General features: G+C 40.8%; 1 protein-coding gene across 3 annotated transcripts in view; it reads right to left on the minus strand.

Moving 5' to 3' along the window:
• Positions 1 to 22,515, minus strand: part of LOC140356020 (receptor-type tyrosine-protein phosphatase mu-like) — a 362,562-nt gene that overhangs the window by 248,602 nt on the left and 91,445 nt on the right. For all 3 annotated transcript variants that reach the window (XM_072440712.1, XM_072440711.1, XM_072440710.1), the window contains exons 3-4: positions 11,838 to 12,112; positions 6,259 to 6,337 (exon numbers count right to left, since the gene is read on the minus strand). In XM_072440712.1, the coding sequence (XP_072296813.1) occupies positions 6,259 to 6,337; positions 11,838 to 12,112 (354 nt within the window). The remainder of the gene's footprint in view (positions 1 to 6,258; positions 6,338 to 11,837; positions 12,113 to 22,515) is intronic.

The following is a 22,515-nucleotide window of genomic DNA, read 5'->3' on the forward strand; positions in this document are numbered from 1 at the left end:
GCAGTAGTCATGCTAGCAGTAGTCATGATAGCAGTAGTCATGATAGTAGTAGTCATGATGGTAGTATTCATGATAGTAGTAGTAGTCATGATAGAAGTAGTCATGATAGCAGTAGTCATGATAGCAGTAGTCATGATAGTAGTAGTCATGATGGTAGTATTCATGATAGTAGTAGTAGTCATGATAGTAGTAGTAATGATGGTAGTAGTCATGATGGTAGTAGTCTTGATAGTAGTAGTAGTAGTCATGATAGTAGTAGTCATGATGGTAGTAGTCATGATGGTAGTAGTCATGATAGCAGTGGTAATCATGATGGTAGTAGTCATAATGGTAGTAGTCATGAATGTAGTAGTCATGATGGTAGTAGTAGTCATGATAGCAGTAGTCATGATGGTAGTAGTTATGATGGTAGTAGTCATGATGGTAGAAGTCATGATGGTAGTAGTCATGATAGTAGTAGTAGTCATGATGGTAGTAGTCATGATGGTAGAAGTCATGATGGTAGTAGTCATGATAGTAGTAGTAGTCATGATGGTAGTAGTCATGATGGTAGTAGTCATGATGGTAGTAGTCATGATAGCAGTGGTAATCATGATGGTAGTAGTCATAATGGTAGTAGTCATGAATGTAGTAGTCATGATGGTAGTAGTAGTCATGATAGCAGTAGTCATGATGGTAGTAGTTATGATGGTAGTAGTCATGATAGCAGTGGTAATCATGATGGTAGTAGTCATAATGGTAGTAGTCATGAATGTAGTAGTCATGATGGTAGTAGTAGTCATGATAGCAGTAGTCATGATGGTAGTAGTCATGATAGTAGTCATGATAGTAGTAGTCGTGATAGTAGTAGTCATGATAGTAGTAGTCATGATAGTATTAGTCATGATAGTAGTAGTCATGATAGCAGTAGTCGTGATTGTAGTAGTCGTGATTGTAGTAGTCGTGATAGTAGTCGTCGTGATAGTAGTAGTCGTGATAGTAGTAGTCGTGATAGCAGTAGTCGTGATTGTAGTCATGATAGTAGTAGTCATGATAGCAGTAGTCATGATAGCAGTAGTCATGATAGCAGTAGTCATGATAGTAGTAGTCATGATGGTAGTATTCATGATAGTAGTAGTAGTCATGATAGTAGTAGTCATGATAGCAGTAGTCATGATAGTAGTAGTAGTCATGATAGTAATAGTCATGATGGTAGTAGTCATGATAGTAGTAGTAGTAGTCATGATAGTAGTAGTCATGATGGTAGTAGTCATGATGGCAGTAGTAGTCATGATGGTAGTAGTCATGATGGTAGAAGTCATGATGGTAGTAGTCATGATAGTAGTAGTAGTCATGATGGTAGTAGTCATGATGGTAGTAGTCATGATGGTAGTAGTCATGATGGTAGTAGTCATGATAGCAGTGGTAATCATGATGGTAGTAGTCATAATGGTAGTAGTCATGAATGTAGTAGTCATGATGGTAGTAGTAGTCATGATAGCAGTAGTCATGATGGTAGTAGTAATGATGGTAGTAGTCATGATGGTAGTAGTCATGATAGCAGTAGTAGTCATGATGGTAGTAGTCATGATGGTAGAAGTCATGATGGTAGAAGTCATGATGGTAGAAGTCATGATGGTAGAAGTCATGATAGCAGTAGTAGTCATGATGGTAGTAGTCATGATGGTAGTAGTCATGATGGTAGAAGTCATGATGGTAGTAGTCATGATAGCAGTGGTAATCATGATGGTAGTAGTCATAATGGTAGTAGTCATGAATGTAGTAGTCATGATGGTAGTAGTAGTCATGATAGCAGTAGTCATGATGGTAGTAGTAATGATGGTAGTAGTCATGATGGTAGTAGTCATGATGGTAGTAGTCATGATAGCAGTAGTAGTCATGATGGTAGTAGTCATGATGGTAGAAGTCATGCTGGTAGAAGTCATGATAGCAGTAGTAGTCATGATGGTAGTAGTCATGATGGTAGTAGTCATGATGGTAGTAGTCATGATGGTAGAAGTCATGATGGTAGTAGTCATGATAGCAGTGGTAATCATGATGGTAGTAGTCATAATGGTAGTAGTCATGAATGTAGTAGTCATGATGGTAGTAGTAGTCATGATAGCAGTAGTCATGATGGTAGTAGTCATGATGGTAGTAGTCATGATGGTAGTAGTCATGATAGTAGTCATGATAGTAGTAGTCGTGATAGTAGTAGTCGTGATAGTAGTAGTCGTGATAGTAGTAGTCGTGATGGTAGTAGTCATGATGGTAGTAGTCATGATGGTAGTAGTCATGAATGTAGTAGTCATGAATGTAGTAGTCATGATGGTAGTAGTCATGATGGTAGTAGTCATGATGGTAGTAGTCATGATAGTAGTAGTCATGATAGTAGTAGTCATGATAGTAGTAGTCATGATAGTAGTAGTCATGATAGTATTAGTCATGATAGCAGTAGTCATGATAGTATTAGTCGTGATAGCAGTAGTCGTGATTGTAGTAGTCGTGATTGTAGTAGTCGTGATAGTAGTAGTCGTGATAGTAGTAGTCGTGATAGTAGTAGTCGTGATAGTAGTAGTCGTGATAGCAGTAGTCGTGATTGTAGTCCTGATAGTAGTAGTCATGATAGCAGTAGTCATGATAGCAGTAGTCATGATAGCAGTAGTCATGATAGTAGTAGTCATGATGGTAGTATTCATGATAGTAGTAGTAGTCATGATAGTAGTAGTCATGATGGTAGTAGTCATGATGGTAGTAGTCATGATAGTAGTAGTAGTAGTCATGATGGTAGTAGTCATGATGGCAGTAGTAGTCATGATGGTAGTAGTCATGATGGTAGAAGTCATGATGGTAGTAGTCATGATAGTAGTAGTAGTCATGATGGTAGTAGTCATGATGGTAGTAGTCATGATGGTAGTAGTCATGATAGCAGTGGTAATCATGATGGTAGTAGTCATAATGGTAGTAGTCATGATAGCAGTAGTAGTCATTATGGTAGTAGTCATGATGGTAGAAGTCATGATGGTAGAAGTCATGATAGCAGTAGTAGTCATGATGGTAGTAATCATGATGGTAGTAGTCATGATAGCAGTAGTCTTGATTGTAGTAGTCGTGATAGTAGTAGTCGTGATAGTAGTAGTCGTGATAGTAGTAGTCGTGATAGTAGTAGTCATGATAGTAGTAGTCGTGATAGTAGTAGTCATGATAGTAGTAGTCGTGATAGCAGTAGTCGTGATTGTAGTCATGATAGTAGTAGTCATGATAGCAGTAGTCATGATAGCAGTAGTCATGATAGTAGTAGTCATGATGGTAGTAGTCATGATAGTAGTAGTCATAATAGTAGTTGTCATTATAGTAGTAGTCGTGATAGTAGTAGTCGTGATAGCAGTAGTCATGATAGCAGTAGTCATGATAGTAGTAGTCATAATAGTAGTTGTCATTATAGTAGTAGTCGTGATAGTAGTAGTCGTGATAGCAGTAGTCATGATAGCAGTAGTCATGATAGTAGTAGTCATGATAGTAGTAGTCATGATAGTAGTAGTCATGATAGTAGCGTGGTACATGCAGCTAGTAAAGGTACTTCTTGTAGTAGGATAAAAGTAAATGGGCAGTAATATGGCAGCAGAGGTAGTACTAAAGGTAATGGTTAAAGATACTGCTGCTGTACCTGATTTTCACCGTTTGAGTTCATTTACCAGATTTTTTTGGCATATAAAGAAATAAAGTAAAATCTAGTTTGCCCCTGTACAGATATATAGTAAAAGTATCTATTTGTGTGACAATGAGACCACAGCGCTCGTCTCTATCGATTTATAGAGCGTTTTATTGTCAGAGATAGCGGGAAGTGCGCCGTTAGCATGCTAATGTTTGTTAGCGGATGGCAAAACTCGTGAAAAGTGCTTATAAACTCATTGACGTGAATTTTTCAGGATGCTGGAAACACATTATGTAAGCGATACATGAGGACTGTCGTAAAGAGTTTAAAATGTTCTATTTTACACGTTTCAAAACAGAAAAAATGATATTTCCTGTCATTTTTGCTCCACTACAGATATATCTTTTCTATATATACTGTGTGTTGTCTAATTATAAAGCGTTTTATTCTCTGTGAAGAAAGGGAATGCGTTGGTAGCATGCTAATGTTTGTTAGCTTCTAAAATTTTGATAGAGTCTTTAATAACTGGCTTTGACAACTGTAATCCTCTTGAATCTGGACTTTTTACGTTGCATCTTACCAGTATTTACAGACATATTTCAGTATTTTCCTACAACATTTTTAAACGGCTACATTTCCATTTAATCGCTCCTTCTCCTGTTCCATAATTTGACTTTTTCTCATCACAGAGAAACCCGATGTTCACATAGCGAGTATCGAGCGTTCACATTTCTTTTTACATGCTTCCACATTGATCCCGTTGCAGAGCCGCATTGATCTGTTCAGATACATTTATGTGCACCACCTTCAACCGAACTAATCCATGCTCCATCGACACAACATTTGTAGGATTCTGTCTGCTTTCAAACAGTTAGCGGGTCATTAGCCGCTAACAATCAGTGCACGATATTTCAGCAATAAAAGGTTAAGTAGAAATATATTGATAAATACAGCTATTGAGTTTAAAGACACAGCAAATATACACAATATATATATCCCCTACCCCTAGCCTCCTCTACCCCATTGCCTACTCTTCTAACCCCTGTTACATCCCCATCTTTTTCTCTTTACTTCTTCTGTCTTGTTCATTTTATCTGTATATTAATGTGTATTGTACGTGTTGTCCCCCCTGTCTGTAAATACCCCCCCCCCTTTTTTTATTATGTTCAGCGTCTTTGGGTCACTGAAAAGCGCTATATAAATAAAAGTTATTATTATCATTTAAGCTTTTTAACACTTTTGTGGACAGATTAGCATTAGCATTTCATGTTTTATACCATGAATGTAAAAACAACATTAAGCTCTTCAGTCTTTGTTTATTTTGATGTATAATGAGGAGAAATGTGAATTAAACCAAACAAGTGAATGCATGTTAAAGCATTTCATCATGAGTAAAAGCTCAGAAACATTGATTTAGCATCATGTTGGATCTGTATGTGTGTGTGTGTGTGTGTGTGTGTGTGTGTATATGTGTATATGTGTATATGTATATGTATGTGTATATGTATGTGTATGTGTATGTATATGAAGTGGCATAACACTCCAGAGCAGATATTAAAGAGATAAGAACGCTTCTCCTTTAGGCCTAAGTGTGTTTGCCACACTTAGAGGAAATGAAAATGTTGAATACACAGGTGATTATATTATTATCATGTGCATGAAGTGTTCACAAGTGGCTCAGGGCGCACAAGGAGCACAGGGAGCACAGGGCACATCTGATATTGACTAGATTTAGAAGGGCCAAAACAACTGTACATTAGGGATATATACTTGGTATATATCCCTAATGTACATACTAGGTATACTAGGTGCAGTTAAATGGACTGTATTGTCATATATCACATATGTAACATTTCTGCTGCCACATTCCCATCTCCAGGAGATGTTGTTGCTTTGTCTGGAAGTTCCACAGTATAGCATTAAACTTTACTCATCTATTTTCAGAGACGTTACAAGTCAGGTGTGTGGAGAGGTGACTCCACCCACAATAAGAAAGCATGTTTCATTTGATTTATTGATTGATTTTTGCAATAAAACTTGTAATTAAAAATTGCAAGATGGATACGTTTAATGCCGAACTGTGGAATATTCTTGACAATGCAATAACAGCTCCATGGAGACAAGCTGGAAGCAGAAAAGTGACATATGCCCTTTTAATGACAACTATCGAAGCGCCAGCTCACAGTAACACACAGTTAGCATTACATTTAATGACGCACAATTACAAAGAAAAAGTGCAAAAAGGATTAACGCAATACTATATCAAAGTTGGATAACAGCAAGCTAACTGCTAGCATCTTTAGCATCTAACGCAGTACTATTCAACAGTTTTGTTGCAGTCACTAGTGGCATTACTTCTTTGAACCGTAAAGATAGTTCAAGTAGTTTATCTTCAACAATATCCCATACTCCTTCATCCTGGGCCATTTTTCTGCCTTCATAAATCCCACTGGAGTTATAACCATCGACACGTATAAACCGCTCCCAGATGCTCGTCCCGTCAGGAGGGCCTTGGTCCGCCGTGCTCCTTATATTGGCCGGGTGTCAGAGAGAGGACATGGGCGTCGGCATTTTCGCCACGTCGTTTTTTTAAATGGGGGAACGAGGGGGGGGGGCGGACTTACTGCACTGATGTCCCTGGACCACGACCTCCTTGATGGCCACCAGACCGCGCTGCCCGGAGGTTACCACTTCAAAGACGATCTGCGGAGAAGGGAAGAGCGAGAGACTCATAAGAGGGTGATGAATGTGCACGTGTCAGACAGCAGCGTTTATACAGAGGGACCGGACCGGCTCGCGTGGTAATGCGATCCGGGCCGAGGAGTCCACAGCTGGGCACGGCGCTGCGGGACACTGCGGGTTATTTCCACAATATGTCACCAGTGAGAGGTGCAATGACAACGAGAGTGTGAAATCAAGTTTAAAGGCTTTAAGGTGATAAGGGGAGTGAGCGGGGGAAGGGACAGGGGGGAATGTGAGCGGGAAGATAAGGCTTTGTTGTGATGAGAGTGACAAAAGTATCATGTATTTGGTTTTCAGAATGCTCAGATTATTTCAAACTAAATTGGATGCCACTTAATTAAACCTTATCTACAACTATTTCAGACTTTGTAACTACTTCATTAAAAGGGTTAGGGATAAGTTAAACATATCAGAATCATTCTTAATAAACAATGTGTCCATTATCAATTAAGTCTTTGTACTTGTTTTAGATTTTTAAGAAATGTCATAATTTTTTTTTTATGTTGCAACGAATCACCAAGAGAAGTTCCTATGTTTGTGAAATGTGTTCATTGACAATGGAAACAAACCCTTTCTGATTCTGATTCTAATACAGTCGCATTGTGTAAATTTGTTATTATTTACAGTTTGTTTAAAAAAATATAAATATATATGTCCAAACGCATCTAGTATAGGCTTATGATCTCGAATAGTCGTAAAAGTGGGACAGGTTCTGCTTTGTGGTGGGAAAATGTGTAAAAGACCGTTAGAAGCAGCAGCATAGGATTTTCGAGTTCATCCCCCGAGAATTTGTATGTATATGCTATTTTTTTTATTTAAGTCCCACATTTTGCAATTCTTGTGGCACCAATGAAGACGTGGAACGATTATTTGAATAAGTACAGTGCATTTGTTAATCCAGAATTGAACAAAGACCAGCACTGGACCAACCCGAGTCCACATCAGGACTAAAATTAGCTCGATTCTGGACCAAAATCCCACAGCACAAGAGGCAGAGCAAAGTGATCTAAAGGTTGGCAGAACAAAACCAGTTTCGGACGGTTCGGAGTGTCGTGTGTCGTGTCCTTTGGCAAGACAACTTCACCAAGTTCCCTCCACCCACACCACAAACCCTGTGTTCAATGACAACCACCGTCTCGACAAACGGCACATTGTTGTTATTCGACCAAATGAATCAGCTTCAGTTTTTTCCCTCTAATGCCGTTCTCATCCACAATCTCGCATTTGCTCGAATAAAGCTACAGCACTATTTACGGTCTGCTAAATACAGCGTGCTTTGCGTTGGAGTCGTGTACGAGAGTCCCTTTTAAGTGCCATTTGTACCAACAGTTGCTTTTACGTCTCGAGTTGCGAGTCCGACGCGAAACCCTCCAAATCCGCTACATCTGCGCGCACTATTCCGGGGCTCCGCTTTTCCTGAACAAGTGTGCAAAGCGGCGGCAGAGGCGTGTCCGGGAGTTATGCGAGCGATAAAAGGGGAGGCGAGGGCTCGTGCCAGAGCGAGGGCGTGGTGCCGGGTCAGAATGCGCCACTCGCACATGTTCTGGATGCCTTCGCTAATGTGAGGGCGTGCACGTGGTTTTTGGTTGGTTTCAGCTGGCGTGATGGTACGCGGGCACGGGGCGGACGAATTGAGAATCCTCATGTTGCTGTAATGGAGCGGATTTGTTGATATTGTTTAAGTTGGTGTACTTGTAATTGAGTATAATTATTACCATGCAATTTAAAAACATTCCCATTGTCTCGATACGCAACCGTTTCACCGCCGTCTCTTCTGCGTTCGATACTTACAAACACCTAGAACATCAGTGCATCGCCTGCTTTGATTGGCCAGAGCACAGAGAATACACAGATTGTGTTTCAAAAATACTTAAAGGGGGAATGACAGGTTTTTAAAATGTTCTAATTTTGACTCTATTTGGTGTATTTATAACCGTTGTACATATAGATTATAGTTTTACACCAATTGAATAGGTATTTGTGGAGGAAAGTTGAAAAATCTGTAGTAAAATGACAGGAAGTGACATCACACTAGGGATTGTCATTCCAGTCAAAGCTGATGCATCATCTCCACTTTTTTGACTCTCTAATGGTTAATTCAACGAAATATTTGTATTTTTCAAATAAAAAAAAATTAACGTTCGTTGAGTTTTTGCCCAGTGTTTGATGGGTAATTCTTTAGTGTGACGTCATCAATTACAAACAGGAAGTGAAATTACAAACCTAAGAAAAAGGATACAATTTTTAGCAAAACTCTAAATATATTTATCTCAACTGCATTTTAGTTAAACGAGTTGTCTGACCTGTAGGGGGCGCTGTATATAAGCCTGTTGATTCATTCAGATTGGGAAACAGAAAATTACTTTTGTTACAGATTTTAGAGAAGTATGGAAAAAAACTATGACAGCTTGTTCACCCTCCAAAAAGCACTGCAGTTTGATTCCCGTTTCACATCGTACCGTTGTTGTGTCCTTAGCCAAGACACTTAACCCACCTTAAAAAACACACAGACTAAAACGAGTAACGCTTTTATCATTGTCAAATATAAATATATCACGCATTGCGCCTTTTCCGTGAAATTGTCCGTTCTCTTCATGTTTCCCTCAAACCGTTCCATATCGATCGGAGACAGCGAGCAGAAACAACCCCGCCGTCATTCTGGGTCCGGCGTTATCCAGCGCGTCGCCGTGTCGCCCGGCTGCGTTCTCACTAAAGTCCCTTTGTCGCTGGAATGTGCGGCGGCTGAGATAGTCACCATTGTCATCTGGGAGACGGGACGCCGACAGATAAGTCTAATTATAAATGCCTTTTTTTTCCTCTGCTGGAATATGGAAGTAGATGTGCCAATTACGCCCTCATTACGGACTAATTTAAAGGAAATTAAAAAGGCTAACCACTCCATATAGCGGCAGCAGACGGATGACCTGGCCCCCGCGCGCTAATTGAAATCCTTTGTTTGTGCAACACACATCAGTCAGAAGGCCTAATAGCTCTGATATAATGGATTCTAATATCAATGATGGCACTGTGCGTAATTGAGCCGGACCCGCCGAGTAGAAGTATCCACATGGGGCGAGGGCAGCTGGTGGCGTCTTAAAGTTCACCGGCTCATTTGTCACAGAGAAAGAGAAGATTCATTGGTCAACGTCGGTATCATTGTAAAGTCGCCCCCACGGACAAGAATAACCAAGTCATTAGTGAATTGTTTTGAATCAAGCAGCAATGGCCCCGCCCTGCCAACGAGCAATGACCATCAATATACAACTTCAACCTCGAGTTTTCAATGTTCTCTTATCACTGCAGGAAGTGGCGCTTAGTGAAACACAGAAGAAGCAATTATTGTCAAACTGTTTGGGCCGTGCCGTCCTACACATGTGTGGTTGTTAGCATGTATGCTAGTTTCGACGCTAATCTCTGACTGTACTACACAAAACACTTCGACACGGGTAATGTTTCTAACGAGGCGCCGGTGTTACTCACGTGTGGTCGTGTGGCTGCCAGTCTCCAAAACGGCCCCCGTTTGGTGGCTAATGCTAACTCTCCCATTAAAAAGGCATTAGTGGAATGGTACCAGCTAATGGAATGCAGGTGTTTCAATTACAAACATGGGCTAAGCTCAGATAAAGATGAATTGACACTTAGAGTCTGTCTGACAGGTGAGACCACACATTTCACTCAAACGTAGCAAACACAATTATATTTCAGATTTGACTAAACTTTTTGTTGATTTGTCCTCAGTTAATAATGTTACTTCCTGGTGCATGATATGAGCAGCAAATATGACATAGGTAGAGGTAATTCCACAACAGTTACCTGGCAACTAGACTGTAAACCAGAAATACATATAAACTGCACAATAATTATGATTTGACACATAATAATAACATATAACGCTTTTTATTTTGTTGACTGATGGTTTAAACTGTCAGAAAAGTGTGACAGTTACGTGTAAACTGTCTGTGTTTTCAACAGCACGTCGCACGTTGATGACATCACAGAGGGATTCTGTTTCAGCTCAACTTCCTGTCATTTTAAACTCATATTTTTCAACATTTCTCCACAAAAACTGCAACTTAACGGAAGTATCACTGTGATAAATATTTAAGGCAGGTTCTATAACATCAAACTATGTCATAATTATAAAAAACAGAACAACATGTTGTATAGACTTTAAAGGGTTTTGTTTGACGTAGCAAAATTAATTGGATTCAGAACATTTATCTTATTGTGAAGCTCCCGTTAGTCTTGGTAATTGGGTTTTTGAACATTTGCTGAAAACAGAATTAAATGGGTTTTTCAGATTTGATTCTAAATTTAGTGAACGAAGTATGTTAAAACCAGTGGTGAAATATCATGAGTCCAACTATCTGGACCTGGAGGTGTATTGTGCACTATTATATCTTCAATCGTCCCTTCATTCCAAAACAGAGCGTTGTTATTTCCCTTTCAAACAAGACAAATGACAATCTCCTTTAAAAGTTTAAGGATGGCCTTGCAGGAGTAATTATCAAAAGGCTGGGGAAGCTAAACCCGTAATTAAAAAATAATTTCACTGTATCAGGTGGCTTCCCTGTGACAACTGCGTAGGTTACTGTGCAATTAAAGATACCTATAATTAGTGGCGTGTTGTTAATTAGTGACAATTTCCAGCTTTTCTTGGCTCAGAGTGGCAGCGATCATTGGCACGACATCAGCCATGTTTGAGGCCTTCTGCTGTGGTTTAAGTCTGGACTTTCCCTCCGCAAAGACAAACACTGCAGAGAAAATGTGCTGTAATTCAATGTTAAACAAACATTTGTTGTACTTTTGTAAATTTACTTTATTTTGACATCAGTCCATTGCAAACTGCAGCACTGAGTCACGTCTTATATAATTCCTTTTCCTTGTGCTTCCGTCTTGCATCGAGGCCCTCACAGCAGGGGCCCCTTGTTAACTAAGCAGCTTTTGATGAGCAGAAGGACCTCCCGGTTTCACTCTGGACCGGTTTTACCTGGTCTTAATAAAAAAAAATCTCCAAGCCCCGGCTCCCATTGGGAGGTGAAGGCATCAATTAACATTTGGTGGACTTGTGGAACAAGTCTGGCAGCAGACTAATAGCAAGGCAAGTGTGAAATCACATTGGCCCGGCCGGCAGTCATGTGCACTGGAAAGTGAAAATGACTTTCAGAAATGGAAACGCACAAGTGGCTCGGATGGAGAGAGTAGGAACACATTACCATGGATACAGCAGCACCAGAATCAAAAATCGGAGGGTTTTCAATGGACCATTGTGCAATTGTTTGGTTCCTTTCAAATAATAAATGTGTTTTACTCCTCCCAGAGAACAGGACATAATGAGGCGGGCTTAAGGACAAAGCCTCTAACAAAGAGCTGCCTGGTTTGTCCTCAGACACAACGTAGAACTCTGAAAGCACTGCAAGTGTTACCAGTTACCAGGTAACATGATTACAGGTGAAGTTACCTGGTAGTAGTTGGGCCAGTAGGTGCTGATGGCGAGCTCCACTTGTCCCCAGGCCCGTGTGGCGGGGCCCGACACGTTCCACACGGGCATGCCCATGGGGCTGTTGTTTTCGCGGATGTAAACGTTGAGGTGTCCCGGGTGGCTGTTGTCCCGCCCGCCCATGTAGTACTGGAACAGAACGCAGTGAGTGTCGTTCTCTTTGAGCTGAGGAGACAAGAGCAGCGCCCTCTGTCCAGCGAAACGCCCAGAAGTGTTGACCATCATGAAGGCCGCACCTGAGGACAAAACAATGACGGGATCAGCTGGAGTCTGGAGCGAGAGCCGGCTGTGGGCGGGTGCCATCAACAAGGGCGGATGCAGAATTATTGTATTAAATTTTTATTCATGCAGGTGAATAAATAATCAGAAACACAACCTCATCTCCCGAGCACGATTGATCAATGTTTGAGAATTAACAATATCGCAAACTCAAAACAACATTTAGGAACAGCATTAGTATTTGCACTCTGAAGGGTATTTAATAGTTATTTAGTCCTCCCTCGTCCATTGGCGAGCGGGAGCCATCTTGGTTCAGGCATTTCCACATTTTTATCCGTCAAATACGCAATTAAACGTTCAATAAAACCACTGTTGTTTCACTTTTGTACGTGAACTTCGAACGGACATTCAGATTTAGCCTGCACCTCGACGACCACCTTAAAGGAGACACACTACACAAAAAGCCATCACATATAGACCATCATTTGGTGCGATATTCATCTTACACGAGTTGAAAACAGAAACGTAACTTCCTGTACGAACCTACAAAGAGAAACGATAACACAGCAACTTTTGCGCGTGACCTGGAGCCGAGCAGCTGCCTCCACTCATGAATAAATGTATAGACCATGTGATACGTATCTAAGGTTAATAAGGGTTAATCACTCGAGATCGTAGATTTGATCATATTGACACGGAAGTAATCTACATCATCTCATTCATCTATTCATTTTTCCCCTTTTCCCTGTAGATCTACGACGAGCAGGAGTTCACTAATGAAGCTCGTTCGTTGTTTAATTGCCCGAAAACGCTCTGGGCGGGTTATTTTGTCCTCGAGCAAGGCACTTCCCCCTCTCGTGACGGCGCGGCGTGATTAGTGACGTCGTACATACATTTCCATCGGTTTTCAGTTCTCGCGCTATAAAAACCGCAAAGTGGAACATAAATCCGCGCCGTTGTAGAATTAACGATGCACCGATATCGTTACCAGGGTCAAAGTCAAGTGCCGATACATTTGAATGGATCGGGTATAGATTCCCAGTCTTCCGATTCTGATCCGATACGCCAATGAGCCGTTTCGAGAACTCTACTTCAGCACATTTTACCTACAACCTTCAATATTCGAGTTTATTTCACAAGATTTTACTGTAACGGGTCTTCAGCTATTATAACTGGCCTATTATTATGGTATTAACAAATATTTAGAAAGAAACAAGATTTTTTTTTTTTTTTTAAATACACCATGTTATCGGTTTATATCGAATATCGCTCAAAGTCAAAGTATCGATATCAGAACTGAAAAAGGTTCAAGGAGATGTCACCACTTTGCCTGGAATGTCCCACACTACGGCATTGAACTTGTCTGTCTCCGTGGAGTCGAGCGGTCGACGCCACCAGACCAAGTTACAAGTCAGATCTGTGGCGAGGCGACCACTCTCAATGTGAAAAAAGCTATTTCCAAGGCTTTTTGGCCCAATTCTCTCATGAATTAAATGCAAGATGGATACGTTTAATGCCATACGGGAACATTACGGGCAAAGGAATTACAGTAATAGCAATAATAAGGCCTTTTGAAGCCTTAATACAGCATGAACTAAGACCTCATTTACAAATTAATACGATGTTTAATGAGAACGATTTAATACATGACTCTAACCGCTTAAGTAATTAGGTAATACGCTTTATCTTGTGATTTAAGTCTTTGTTCATGCTTTAAACAGGCAAATGAAGGTGTAGTTATTGTAAAGTTGTACCATATCAACTAATCGCGCCAAATTGATCGCTACAATACCATCGTTTTCCCATTTTCGCTTGCAGGAGGTGGAAAAGCTGAACATCTTTGCTGGTTTGCCAGTCCAGCGCGAGCGTCCCAAACAAGCCTGGGTTTATTATCAGCAGCACCTATAGGTCCAGAGGGGCGGTCGCTCTAAATGAAATGCGTTCTCCTCCTCGGCTTCAACGGCCGCTTTGAGACCGCTACGTTGGCGGCGAGGCGTGTGTCCCGTAATGACAAAGAGCCGCTCATCCCCAAAACCAATTGAATTATTTCATCCGCCACATACATCAAAATAAAACGGGAGGGAAAAGAGTATGTGTTATGCCCGACTCTGCTGGATGTTGTTCCGTCTCCCAACGACACTGGAAAATGATGAGGAATCGATACGTTGAAATCCGTTCGGCGTCATTTAGGCCCGTTCGATGTTCTTAAAAAGGTTAATCTAATAGTGACGCGCACTGTATTGGCGGCGGTCCAGGGCTGGCGGTGGGACGCTTCGCATTCGTCACCGTGGTATTTAGCTCGGCGCCGTAACGAGACGGCGGCGAGCGGGTTTGAGTCCGAGCCAAAGGAACGCCGTTCATGTGGAGATGAGAGCGGCTTTGGGTTTGCATCAGAGGCGGGATGAAATCACTGAGAAATAAACTGTTTTGTTTGAGTAACAGTCTCGTGTATGACCAGAATGAAGTTGGACTAAACGATTGTTAAATATGAAAGTCGCACAATAGTCCACTGCATCACGCGTACTCCTGAAAGTTCTAATTTTTCATTTTTGCTAGTCATTCATAGGGTTGGTAGTACTATTACTGCCACTACTGCTTTGTATTGTATTCAACTACATCTAGAACTACTGAGATTACATGATATCATTCAATTCTTCTTCAAATGGAGTTGGAGAACAGGTCAAAACGTGGCTTTTGTCTTTCAAATTGCAGAATTGTATTGGTTTATTGTTCAAATATGTCATTACTGAGCCATACGGTTAAACGATAGGACCGAAAAGGACCTTGAGCTTTAGCTTTTCATGGCAAACTTGAGCCCAATTGCGAACGAGTCTTAATCTGGTTTGACATGAGGATTTTCTTGGGTTATTTCCTTTGGTTTCTTGGGTTAGTGAATCCCTCAAAGCCGGTGCCATCAATCTGAAAATATGACATTGAATATGATTAGGTTTTCTCATACAGCGACTATTACTGGTCTTACACTTATGCTTGAATTCGTTCACACTCGTCGTTATTTGGTTCTAAAATTGAGCCCGTTTCAGTCCTGGTCATGTTCTAATCCTGGTTTAATCCTGATCTAGTCCAGGTCTAATCCCAATTTTGATGTGGCGAATGCGCCCCAATACTTGGCCATGTCCTTCAGGTTAAACGTACACTAGAACGCAATAAAACAACACATTTCTCACCGCATTTATCCATTTGTGTTTGTAATGAACTGACATATACTTTATTTCCAAATGACTCCATATCGTGCACACTTGTCGCCGCTGCGTCCCGGGAGAGTGCGTGCGAACGGGAGCCTGTAACCTCGGAGAATTGTCTCGTCATTAACGGTGAACATCTGGAGACGCACTACGCCGCCGACGCCACGTTAAGAAGCTCCGGGTGCATCGAGTCAATCCCCGAGTCGCTCCCGGGAGGTGCGTCTCGGCGCGAACCTCATTTGTTCCGTCGCCGTGTTTGTTTGCGGCGGCGCTTGTAACGCTCGCTAGCTCCGTCTGTCTGACAGGCAGGTAAACACGAGCAGGAGTGTAGAACGAGGAGGGCGGCGGGAGGAGGAGGAGGAAGGAAACACGGGCGATTGTTCAAAAGAGAAAACAATGCCACGCTCATGGACTTTTATTCTGTATCTGATGCTGACGGCGCTCTTTGGCGGCTGGGACATTACGATATGTTCATTCGATGCTATATGTCACAGGCACGACAAAAAGAGCTTCATACTTTGATCCTGGTGACGACTGTAGGACGTAAGGTCTTAATGCAGTGTGCTAAAACGTGCCTGTACATGTCAAGATCGAGGAAGTATCACACAAAACATGACTGGACACTTTGAAGTTCACGATACACCATTTTAAACGATTGCACTGTGAGTTTGCTTGCTTTTTTTAATTGAGTGTGTGGTAAGTGTTCTTCAGCTAAATCCTCTCCTTGCTCTAGACCAGGGCTATTAAACGTCTGGTCTTGGTCTTGGTCGTGGTCTTGGTCGTGGTCTTGGTCGTGGTCTTGGTCGTGGTCTTGGTCGTGGTCTTGGTCGTGGTCTTGGTCGTGGTCTTGGTCGTGGTCTTGGTCGTGGTCTTGGTTTGGTCTAGTCTTGGTCTAGTCTTGGTCTAGTCTTGGTCTAGTCGTGGTCTAGTCGTAGTTTAGTCGTGGTTTAGTCGTGCTTTAGACCCATTTTGATTCAGGGTTAGTCCTGGTTAAGTCCTGGTTAAGTTCTAGTTGAGTCCTGGTTAAGTCCTGGTTCAGACCTGGTTCAGACCTGGTTCAGACCTGGTTCAGACCTGGTTCAGACCTGGTTCAGACCTGGTTCAGACCTGGTTCAGACCTGGTTCAGACCTGGTTCAGACCTGGTTCAGACCTGGTTCAGACCTGGTTCAGACCTGGACAATCTTGCAAAGCCATGTTTTTAAAACCAGTTTGTATGTTATTTTTCACACAAATCGACTCTGTATTAAACCAGTGATGGTGATATTTTGCGTGACCTAAAACGTTGTTACAGAGTCGTGTTGTGCACCTCGGGCCCAGAGGCTTTGGCCCTCGGAAAAATCTGGCATTCAACGTTCAAATCCTGGCACTACCTCCCGGTTTATTAACGATTACAGGTTTCAATATTGTGTGAAAAGAGACACCAAGTTGAAACCAGCAGCTCAAACATGGATGCACCACACGGCTCCATGGCAACAACCCGCAGCGTCGTCAGGAGTTTGAATCCGGCTCTCTGCAGTTTGCTGCGATGTCTTTCCCCGGTCTCATCCCAATTTCACGCTACACAGTCCCGTCTTACAAGGCCTACGGGCCAAAGAAAACGTTAAAGAAAATGTCACTGGGAACAGCCTCTCGCCATTGAATCTAGTTATTATGCGTGTCCATGTTAAAAGAATATCTCCAAAACTGAAATAATCAAAAGAGAAAGAAGGTAGAGACGGGGAGAAGAAGGAGAAGAAGAAGAAGGAGGAGCACTATACTAACTATATTTACAAAATATAGGAGAAGAAGAAGAAGAAGAATAGAGGAGGAGAAGAAGAAGAAGAATAGAGGAGGAGGAGAAGAAGAATAGAGGAGGAGGAGAAGAAGAAGAAGAATAGAGGAGGAGGAGGAGAAGGAGGAGGAGGAGGAGGAGGAGGAGGAGGAGGAGGAGGAGGAGGAGGAGAAGGAGAAGAAGAAGAAGGAGAAGAAGAAGAAGAAGGAGGAGGAGCACTATACTAACTATATTTACAAAATATAGGAGAAGAAGAAGAAGAATAGAGGAGGAGGAGAAGAAGAAGAAGAAGAATAGAGGAGGAGGAGAAGAAGAAGAAGAATAGAGGAGGAGGAGAAGAAGAAGAAGAATAGAGGAGGAGCAGGAGGAGAAGAAGAAGAAGAAGAAGAAGAAGACGAAGACGAAGACGAAGACGAAGAAGAAGAAGAAGAAGAAGAAGACGACAAAGAAGAAGAATTTTGATAAGTATCATTATTATTAAAAATATACATTTGTTTGAATATATTTTATTGTAAAACTTTGCGTCGTCGATTATTGAATTAATACTAATTTAGTCATTCTAAACTGGTCTTTATAATGCCTTGAGCTTAGAAAATAACTGACTAAAATTGAGCCACGATTGCATGAAAATTATGTGGAAAACACATTTTACATTGAGTGTTGTAAAACATCTTTTCATCACAGGACTTATACAAACAACTAATTGTAATTGCCAGACTTATCGATGAGCGAAACGATGGTTAGACGCGGCCTCATCTCGCATCTGAATATTGTGATCTACACCTTACACATCACTTGCCTGTGAAGACGACGCAAAATGTCACTCAACCGCACTCTCTCCTTTTCGTCGCTGAATCTTTAGGGCCAAGGTCCAATCCGGAAATACCACCCAAACCCGTTACACTACGAAGCGTTCCTGTCAAGTCTGAGCTCATTTTCGGGCTTCCGTGGTGGAGGTGTTGAAGGTAATTATTTGCGAGTGCACAGGGTGACGGTGGCAGGTACGTTGCGGAAGGCCGGGCGACTTTGAGACACTTGTTTGTGCAGGTTTAATGAAGGCGCCGTACATGATATGAGCTTTGTGAGGACTTTAATAAGACGGGGCCATCTGCTCAGGCACACGCCGCGGTCCCTCGGAGCCTCCGTAACCTATAGAGCCATAATTAACAGGTGATTTATGTTGTTTTATCATATGTTACAAAGACCCCGGTTCTTACACCTCCGCGGATACTGGCACGAGCAGAAATGGTGGAACGAATGGGTGAAAATGTTGAATTTAAGTAGAATTTCTGACTTTAAAACAGGCGGTAAACCATCTGGGACTGGGCACATTTAAATGGCCTTTAAAAAACAACTAGAAATAATGACTAGCATTATCAGATCTAATTTTTGATGTGTGTTTACATGCTTCCAATAACCAAAATCACCATGACGATAGTGTCATTTAATCAAGCAATGTTTAGAGTAACTGTATTTGGAAGGGAAAGTACAATGGATTATAAATGAACAAAATCTTTAACACTTTCTCATTATTTTGGTCATTTTTCCATCAAAACCTGAACAGTCAGTAATAAATCGATATGAAACCGTTTACGTGATGTTTTCAACACATTTAGATTCAATTAATTAATAATACATTTTTGAAGTGAGTGTCATAAAGAGTGACCAGGACTGAACTAGGACCACAGAAGAAAATGCATAAAGACTAAATGAATAAATAAAGACATGAATAAACAAAGACATAACAAAAATAAAGAGATAAACACATAAATCAATTAATAAATAAAGACATAAATAAATAAGACATAAACACAAAAATCAATCAATAAATAAAAACATAAATCAATCAATGTAATAGAAACAGAAACGCTCTCAGATGTTGGAAAGTCTGTTCTTTTACACCAGGGGTGTCAAACTCATTTGGGCCGCGGGCTGAATTTGGACGCTCAGGCTGGGTCGCGGGCCGAACATAACATAAAACATAAAACTATTAAAAATATAAGAAATAAATAGCTTTATATTGCCTATGCTGTTTTGAAGCAATTACTGGATCGATAAAAAAAAATACAAAACGTTTGTTCTCATAAACTGAAATGTATTTAGAAAAACAAGTGTAATTTCACCAACACTGTGCTTCAGTTTATGTGCATCACAACTTCAGAGTTGATCTACAGTTCTACACAGAGATAAACATTGACTTTATAACAAAATAAACTTCTCAAGATCTAAAAAAACTTTTAAATGTACTAACTAACATTTCCACGTCTGTGTAGTTATCTGCACACCTGAACTGGCACAGCCCCGTGGGGGAGGGGCAGCTCACACAGTAGTGCAGCAGAGCCCCGTGGGGGAGGGGCGGCCACCGGCGGCATTGTGGCACGTGTAGTTTTAGCGATAAAAACGGTTATGGATGTAACTACAGTTCTATGAATCGATTTTAAAAAATAAAAAAAAAGATTAAAATTATTATTTTTTTATTTTTAAATATAATTTGAAATGTTCGGCGGGCCAGATTAAAAAGTCTGGCGGGCCAGAGTTTGACACCTATGTTTAGGTTTGGATCCAAACAGGAGGTGCACTCTTACTCTCCACCAGCAGTTTGTCTCCTGAGATGTTCTCGCTTCACCTGAAAGGTTCCACAGTGCGGCGTTAAACATATTCATCTCCACCGCTCTCACAGTCAGAACGCTCGTTTGTCAAGGGATTTTGAAAGCATTTTCAATTGAATAAATGCAGGCAGATCGTTTAATGCTCTGCTGCGGAACATTCCAGCCATCTCCATGGCGACAAAGAGTTGGCAGACGTCTCACCAGAAACGTCAGCAGTGCAGCTTAACACACGTATGCAAACTATGTGACTAAACGTGTGCGCAATGCTAACACGACGTGGTTTATTTGATTTCTTCCCATTGCAGTATTATATAACAAAATATATCAAACATAAAACGATAGGAATATTTGTCAGGAGTAGAGATGATTTTGGAGGGCGCAGCAGTCTGGCGTTCTCATGATTAAAACAGGCGGCTCCCAGTCCATTTCAACCCGCCGCGTTTCGACAGCGCTGCCCAGAGAATCTCCGCGCCGCACTGCTCTTTGTTGGTAATTAGAGATGAAAATATGGCCCGCCCGGAGCACCATTTGTACGTTTTACTCCCCTCGTAATTAAATATGAATAAGACAATAGTTCGAGCGTGTGCAGTCACTTCACATTTAGTGCTGCTTAATGTGACGGCCATTAGTGTTAACATTACATGAACTAATAGAAGAGGAAGAGTGAGTCTGGTGCCACACAGCAGCAGCAGCAGCAGCAGCAGCAGCAGCAGAGATAGACTTTGCAACAACTACTGGACTCATAATTAGTCTTTTTCTTCTCTATTTGGATATAAGCTTAATTAGCCACGCGTGTGAGGGTGGGTGACATCATCGTACTATCTCATTATTCCTTCAAATGGATTTTAAAAAAAGTAGTACCTTTGTTATAATGGCTCTTAATATGTTAAAGTGTTAAATTAAAGTGGCTCTGACAGGTCGGACGACACATCAAACTAAAATGTAGTTAAGTTGTGTATTTAAAAAGGTGCTAAATGTTAAAAAATAAAATGAAAAAATTATCCCAGAATAGCTCATTTTTTAAAGTTTATAATATCACTTCCTGTTTGTAACGTATGGCATCACACTAGGAAATACCCAAAAAACCTCATCTAATGGCATAATTTTTTTTATTTGACAAATTAATTGAATATTGAGTGACTTTTGTTGAATTAGGTCTAGAATGTAAAAAAAAAAAAAGTACCGTATTTTCTGGACTATAAGTCATAGTTTTGGCCGGGGTGTGACTTATACTTATATTTATACACTCCGGAGCGACTTATATGGGATATTATTTGTTATTTTCACACTTGCAACTACATTTCATACTCCAGTGCGACTTATATGTTTTTTTCTTCTCTATTATGCATTTTTTGGCTGGTGCGACTTATAGTCCGGAAAATCTCTTTTGTCTAATTTATGCATACAGTTTGTCTGCAATGAGTGTCCCTAGTGTGATGTCACTTCCTGAAATTTTCTACAGATTTTTGCCACAAATACCAACTCGATTGATGTAAAACTATAATTTATATGCACAACAGGCATAAATACAGCAGAAAAAGTCAAGATTAGAAAATCGTAAAAACCTGTCATACGTCACTTTAAAGTCCATAGAGCGCCTTTTTTTAGTCCGAAAAACACATAACTTGGTCTAGTCTTTGAATTTGGCAAAACGTTTAATAACTCAGAAGGCTGTAAAGTTTCAGAATGTAAAATGCTGTGTCTTGTGGTTATTATTTGCACATTAAACCCCATAATAGGGAAAAGCACGTCCCTGTCGAGCTGCATAACTTCAGTGCGTCGTTATGATTCAGACTCCCAGATTTTGTCTTACGAGCTCATTTCCTCACGTCTCTGGGAGCTCGGGCGGAGTCGGGGTATGCGCAGTGTTACCGTAATGATACAAGTCTATTGTGAGGACCCTGTGACATTTCACCTCCGACGACGTCATGGCGTCGTTAACGGCGACCCGCGGTAATGAGCGCAAGCTGATTGGGCCACATTGTTACACCTGGACTTGTGAATCCCTGGGTTCTGCTGCTTTCCCATCAGGACACGACTGTTCAGCGGAGACGCTTCCATCTTATACAATTTACACATTTGTTGCATCTATTTTTTTCCAACAAACTAAGACTTTTATAGTTTAAACAGTGATAAGGAAATGTACGATGCCCTTTAATTATATCTGAAAACTCTCATGTTTATTGGTCTAATGATGTAGATGGAAAGGTTAGAATTGTTTGTTCATTGATTTGCTGTTTTTCAATAACAGACGTCCAAAATCATATAATTTGAAGCGGATTTTTATCCCTGATTGATTTCCGTTTTGTTCAGAACAATCGCTTAGCTGACATATATGACAATTATTGTTGAACTTTGTCAACAGCCAGAGTCTCTTGCACATTTTTGACATAACTCATTGTGTTGTGGCGACACTAAAGCTTCAAACTTGATTCTTTACGAAGGAATTTCCACGTCCGATACCAATTTTGATGCAATGATTGTTAGATAATCACATTTATCAATGTGTTTTACCACATGGCCTTAAATTAGTGATACAAATCCAAACGGGAAATGTTAAACATTGTCCTGATTGTTGGTAAACATTTGTATTAATGTCGGTTTTCTTCAAAGATAAAACTTTTTTTTTTCTTCCCCGTTATGTTAGAAGAACATAGAAGTGCATATTGAAACAGAAGCCAAAATCAATTGTAGATACAGTACCAATATATCCAGCTTCAACACTTCAACACAAGCGTTCATTCTTGGCTCAAAGTACAAATGTCTTTTTGCACACAACAATAATTCGAACGACTTCTTGTCTAATTCCTGAACTTGCTCTCAATGGTGTAACTCT

The sequence above is a fragment of the Eucyclogobius newberryi genome, unplaced genomic scaffold, assembly GCF_026437365.1.
Source record: "Eucyclogobius newberryi isolate DKJ021-1_F unplaced genomic scaffold, fEucNew1.0.hap1 SCAF_12, whole genome shotgun sequence".
Taxonomy (NCBI): Eukaryota; Metazoa; Chordata; class Actinopteri; order Gobiiformes; family Gobiidae; genus Eucyclogobius; species Eucyclogobius newberryi.